Genomic DNA, 6519 nt, shown 5'->3' with positions numbered 1-6519 from the left:
CGATATCCAAACATAGGCTTCCAATATATCAATCTTTATGTCTCAACCATTTCGAGACTCCTCGTCATGTCCGTGATCACATCCGGGACTCCGAACAACCTTCGGTATATCAAAATGCATAAACTCATAATATAACTGTCATCGAAACCTTAAGCATGCGGACCCTACGGGTTCGAGAACAATGTAGACATGACCGAGACACGTCTCCGGTTAATAACCAATAGCGGGACCTGGATGCCCATATTGGCTCCTACATATTCTACGAAGATCTTTATCGGTCAGACCGCATAACAACATACGTTGTTCCCTTTGTCATCGGTATGTTACTTGCCCGAGATTCGATCGTCGGTATTCTAATACCTAGTTCAATCTCGTTACCGGCAAGTCTCTTTACTCGTTCTGTAATACATCATCCCGCAACTAACTCATCTAGTTGCCATGCTTGCAAGGCTTAAGTGATGTGCATTACCGAGAGGGCCCAGAGATACCTCTCCGACAATCGGAGTGGCAAATCCTAATCTCGAAATACGCCAACCCAACATCTACCTTTGGAGACACCTGTAATGCTCCTTTATAATCACCCACTTACGTTGTGACGTTTGGTAGCACCCAAAGTGTTCCTCCGGCAAACGGGAGTTGCATAATCTCATAGTCATAGGAACATGTATAAGTCATGAAGAAAGCAATAGCAACACACTAAACGATCGGGTGCTAAGCTAATGGAATGGGTCATGTCAATCAGATCATTCAACTAATGATGTGACCTCGTTAATCAAATAACAACTCTTTGTTCATGGTTAGGAAACATAACCATCTTTGATTAACGAGCTAGTCAAGTAGAGGCATACTAGTGACACTCTGTTTGTCTATGTATTCACACATGTATTATGTTTCCGGTTAATACAATTCTAGCATAAATAATAAACATTTATCATGATTATAAGGAAATAAATAATAACTTTATTATTGCCTCTAGGGCATATTTCCTTCACAAACAAAGCAGAATAAGATGCATAAAGGATAAACATCACATGCAATCAATATAAGTGATATGATATGGCCATCATCATCTTGTGCTTGTGATCTCCATCTCTGAAGCACCGTCATGATCACCATTGTCACCGGCGCGACACCTTGATCTCCATCGTAGCATTGTTGTCGTCTCGCCAACTATTGCTTCTACGACTATCGCTACCGCTTAGTGATAAAGTAAAGCAATTACAGGGCGATTGCATTGCATACAATAAAGCGACAACCATATGGCTCCTGCCAGTTGTCGATAACTCCTTTACAAAACATGATCATCTCATACAATAAATATAGCATCATGTCTTGACCATATCACATCACAACATGCCCTGCAAAAACAAGTTAGGCGTCCTCTACTTTGTTGTTGCAAGTTTTACGTGGCTGCTACGGGCTGAGCAAGAACCGTTCTTACCTACGCATCAAAACCACAACGATAGTACGTCAAGTTGGTGTTGTTTTTAACCTTCTCAAGGACCGGGCGTAGCCACACTCGGTTCAACTAAAGTTGGAGAAACTGACACCCGCCAGCCACCTGTGTGCAAAGCACGTCAGTAGAACCAGTCTCGCATAAGCGTACGCGTAATGTCGGTCCGGGCCGCTGCATCCAACAAAACCGCCGAACCAAAGTATGACATGCTGGTAAGCAGTATGACTTGTATTGCCCACAACTCACTTGTGTTCTACTCGTGCATATAACATCTACGCATAAAACCAGGCTCGGATGCCACTGTTGGGGAACGTAGTAATTTCAAAATTTTCCTACGCACACACAGGATCATGGTGATGCATAGCAATGAAAGGGAGAGTGTCGTCCACGTACCCTCATAGACTGTTAAGTGGAAGCGTTATGACAACGCGGTTGATGTAGTCGTACGTCTTCACGATCGACCGATCCTCAGTACAGAACGTACGGCACCTCCGCGTTCAGCACACGTTCAGCTCGGTGACGTCCCGCGAACTCACAATCCAGTAGAGCTCGAGGAAGAGTTTCGTCAGCACGACGGCGTGGTGACGATGTTGATGAAGCTACCGCAGCAGGGCTTTGCCTAAACACAGCTACAATATGATCGAGGTGGATTATGGTGGAGGGGGCACCGCACACTGCTGGGAGAGATCTTTGTGATCAACTTGTGTGTCTAGAGGTGCCCCCTGCCCCTGTATATAAAGGAGCAAGGGGGAGGCCGGCCGACCCTTGTTGGCGCGCCTAAAGGAGGAATCCTCCTCCTAGTAGTAGTAGGATTCCTCCCATTCCTACTCCTACTAGGAGGGGGAAGGACAGGGAGAGAAAGAGAAGGAAAGGGGGGCGCCGCCCCCCCTTCTCCTAGTCCAATTCGGACAGGGAGAAGGGGGCGTGCTGCCTGCCCTAGGCTGGCCCCTCTCTCTTTCCCTTATGGCCCAACAAGGCCCATTAGTCCCCGGGAGGTTCCGGTAACCCCTCTGGTACTCCGGTAAATTCTCGATTTCACCCGGAACTATTCCGATGTCCAAATGTAGGCTTCCAATATATCAATCTTTATGTCTCGACCATTTCGAGACTCCTCGACATGTCCGTGATCAAATCCGGTACCCCGAACTACCTTCGGTACATCAAAACATATAAACTCATAAAATCGATTGCCACAGAACTTTAAGCGTGCGGACCCTACGGGTTCGAGAACTATGTAGACATGACCGAGACATGTCTCCGGTCAATAACCAATAGCGGAACCTGGATGCTCATATTGGTTCCTACATATTCTACGAAGATCTTTATCGGTCAAACCGCACAACACTATACGTTGTTCTCTTTGTCATCGGTATGTTACTTGCCCGAGATTCGATCGTCGGTATCCAATACCTAGTTCAATCTCGTTACTGGCAAGTCTCTTTACTCGTTCCGTAATACATCATTCCGTAACTAACTCATTAGTTATCATGCTTGCAAGGCATATAGTGATGTGTATTACCGAGAGGGCCCAGAGATACCTCTTCAACAATCGGAGTGACAAATCCTAATCTTGATCTATGCCAACTCAACAAGTACCATTGGAGACACCTGTAGAGCACCTTTATAATCACCCAGTTACGTTGTGATGTTTGGTAGCACACAAAGTGTTCCTCCGTTATTCGGGAGTTGCATAATCTCATAATCATAAGAACATGTATAAGTTATGAAGAAAGCAATAGCAGTAAACAAACGATCAAGTGCTAAGCTAACGGAATGGGTCAAGTCAATCACATCATTCTCCTAATGATGTGATCCCATTGATCAAATAACAACTTATGTCTATGGTTAGAAAACATAACCATCTTTGATCAATGAGCTAGTCAAGTAGAGGCATACTAGTGACACTATGTTTCTCTATGTATTCACACATGTATTATGTTTCCGGTTAATACAATTCTAGCATGAATAATAAACATTTATCATGAAATAAGGAAATAAATAATAACTTTATTATTGCCTATAGGGCATATTTCCTTCATGTCAAGCATCGCCGCTCTGAAGGATAACCGTTTCCCGTTGCAGTGCTTGTACAGGTTGGGCCAGCGATCGGCTGGTATGTTTCCCGCAGCCCAATGCGAGCGCCAGAACGACATCGTTCGCCCATCGCCAATGCAGATTGTTGACGAGGCACGGAATACAACCTCCACGTCGGGGTCACTCGGCAGGATCAGATTACCCCAAGGCCGGTCTCTATCAGTCCAGGTGAGCCAACAACCAGCGGGCCCGTAAGGCGCTTCCCTGTCTCTGCAGGTCATGGATGCCCAGCCCTCCGAGCTCTCGAGGCCGACAGACATTGCTCCATCTTACTAAGCATTTACCAATCGGGGAAACCTCGTCTGCCGCCCAAAGGAAGCCCCTACGCAGCATATCGACCATCTTGATGAACCACTTTGGCGGCGCAATCGCCATTATCCGATAAATTGCCATTGCGGAGAGGGTGGTTCCAACCAGTTCAATTCTTCCCGGCAGTGCAATCAGCTTGGCTTTCCACCCTCTCAATCTCTTGGACAGACTGTCAAGGGCCGACTGCAGGTCCTCCCGTCGCAGGCGCCCATCAGTCAGAGGCAAGCCAAGGTAGGTCACCGGGAACTTCCTAATTTCACAGTCAGATTCCTTGACCACACACTCGGCCTCTCCATGACTGCATTTGATGGGCGTGGCAGCGCTCTTGGACCAATTTACTCGAATGTCGGAGACCCGTTGGAAGCAGGAGAGCAGCTCGATAGCAGCATGGAGCTCGGTTTTGGATGGGTTGAGAAAGGCCACGACATCATCAGCGTATATGGATAGGCGGTAGGGCATTGTCGTTCTTCCAATGGGAGCCAACACCCCTCTTTGGCAGGCGGTATCGAACATGGCAGCGAGGGCGTCGATGGCTATGACATAGAGCAGCGGCGACACCGGATCGCCCTGCCGTAGCCCCTTGCGGTGAATGATTGTCTCGGTCAGGTCCCCATTGATGTTCAAGCGCGTGGAGGCAGTCGCCAACAGCCCGGATATCCAATTCGTCCACCGCAGCCCAAAGCCTCTAGCGCGCATCAGGTCCAGCAGAAATTCCCATGAAACACTATCGAAAGCTTTTGCAATGTCCACTTTCAACAGGATGGCAGGCGTTTTTCGAGCTTTCAGAGTCTTGATCATGGCCTGAACATACATGAAGTTGTCGAGTATTGACCGGTTCTTGATGAATGCGCTCTGACAGGGGGAGATGAGATTGTGCATCAGCGCCTGGCAAGGATTTTAGCAATCAGCTTTGCAAAGCTATGAATTAGGCAGATTGGTCTAAATTCTATCAGTTTTGTCGCTCCTTCCAACTTGGGGAGGAGGATCATGATGGCGGTGTTAAGAGCCTGCAGATTTGAAGCATTCAAGCTGCCAAACTTGTTGATCGCTGCCATGACATCTCGTCTGATGGTCTACCAGCAATGTTGATAGAACAGCCCCGTAAACCCATCTGGTACGGGCGCCTTGTCCGGACTGGTGTCATTAATTGCTTCTAGAACTTTCTCTTCAGAGAAATCTTCTTCGAGCTGGCTCATGGCATGTGTACTGAAAGTGTAGCCAATCTGGGAGAACAGTAGCTGATTGGAACGCTCGGCCGGGGAGCCAACCAGTCCATGGAAAAACTCCCAGGCCAGTCTCAACTTATCCTCTTGCCCGGCATATAGCTGCCCCTCGTGCTGAATTGTCTGGATGTAATTCTTGCCTCGTCTTGCCGAGGCCTTCAGATGAAAAATTTTGGTGCATGCGTCTCCTTCCTTGATACCGCGAACCCTAGACTTCTGGCGCCAAATTGATCTCTGTAGCGCACTGATCCCTAATAGCCGCACCTTGAGGTTGTTTCTGAACCGGTGATCCTCTGGTGTGAGGGCCCGGTTGTCTCTGGCTTTCTCAAGTCTGTATATTAGCTCATTGATCACATCCATTGTTTGGCCAAGGGAGGAAGTAACATTTCGAAACCATCTTCTAAGCTCCTTTGCCAATCTGCTCAATTTTGTGTGCAGAAACACGAAAGCATCAGGTGATTGAACCGGCTGGTTCCAAGTCGAGGCGACCACCTGCTGAAACCCCTCGAGCTGCACCTAGTAGTTCTCGAAGCAAAACTGCCTGCTGTGTCTGAACTCTGCGTCACAGGTGAGGAGGAGGGGACGGTGGTCACTGACGGCCGAGGACATTGCTTGCAGCAAGCAGACCGGGAACATATGATGCCAGGCTTCGTTGTAGAGCACCCAGTCGACCTTGACCATGGTAGGGGTCTGTTGCTCGTTGGACCATGTGTAGGTCCGGCCATGTAAGTATAGATCCTTGAGCTCCATGTCAGAGATGAACTTACAGAAAGCATTTAGCATTCGCCAGTTTATTCTGCTGTTTGATTTGTCGGACGCAGCGCAAATCAGGTTAAAGTCTCCTACGCAGATCAGTGATCCGGGGTTTGTGGTGATCACCTGGCGGAGGCCTGTCAGGAAGGCCAGCTTTTCATCGTCCTCCTGTGGCCCATACACACCAATCATGTTCCACGACTTGGCAGACTTGCGGTGCGTGCATGTGATCATGACGTAATTAGCAGTACAGATAGAGTAGGACACTTCAATGTGATCATCCTTCCAGGCAAACACAATTCCTACTCTAGTACCATCGGCCGGCTAGAAGCAGGATTTGGTGAACGCCAGGCCACAGCACTCAATAACATCCGCGCTAGCAACAAAGGAAAGCTTCGATTCTTGGAAACAAACTAGGGATACATTGGATTGATGCACCAGTCTTCTGACTACACCTCTTCTCGCAGACGAGTTGAGCCCACGAACATTCCAAACAAGCATAGGGCAACTATCCATAGGAAACTATGGCATCGGTGGCCGGCTGCGTCCACCTTAGGACACCACCCTCTCTCCAGTCGCAGTAGCGGTGCTCCTTGCTCCTCTCAGCGCCGTGGCCTTGACCCCTGGAGCCGCCGCAAGCGCTGTTAGCGCCTCGATCTGCAGCTGCGTGAGAGGCCGCTTGAA

The 6519-nt window shown here is 48.3% G+C and overlaps 1 protein-coding gene across 1 annotated transcript; it reads right to left on the bottom strand.

Annotated features, from left to right (window-relative positions):
- Positions 1 to 4737: 4737 nt before the first annotated feature.
- Positions 4738 to 6069, bottom strand: LOC147964431 (uncharacterized). Its single transcript, XM_087529970.1, has 3 exons — positions 5621 to 6069; positions 4978 to 5500; positions 4738 to 4866 (listed from the first exon to the last, which is right to left on the bottom strand). Exons 1-3 carry the CDS (start codon positions 6067 to 6069, stop codon positions 4738 to 4740), a joined length of 1101 nt encoding a protein of 366 aa, XP_087386096.1.
- Positions 6070 to 6519: the final 450 nt, after the last annotated feature.

This window comes from Triticum urartu, chromosome 6A (genome assembly GCF_056163025.1).
Source record: "Triticum urartu cultivar PI428250 chromosome 6A, HENAU_Tu73, whole genome shotgun sequence".
NCBI lineage: Eukaryota > Viridiplantae > Streptophyta > Magnoliopsida > Poales > Poaceae > Triticum > Triticum urartu.
This window is presented reverse-complemented; position numbering and strand designations above follow the sequence as displayed.

Excerpts from the sequence above, each read along its gene's own strand:
- LOC147964431 (XM_087529970.1), bottom strand. The coding sequence starts at position 6,069 with ATGATCACATGCACGCACCGCAAGTCTGCCAAGTCGTGGAACATGATT. Across the intron at positions 5,501-5,620 it reads GAGTTCAGACACAGCAGGCA|ATTGGCAAAGGAGCTTAGAA; the intron begins GTTTTGCTTCGA and ends AAAATTGAGCAG. Across the intron at positions 4,867-4,977 it reads CCAGTCCGGACAAGGCGCCC|GCTCTTAACACCGCCATCAT; the intron begins GTACCAGATGGG and ends TCAAATCTGCAG.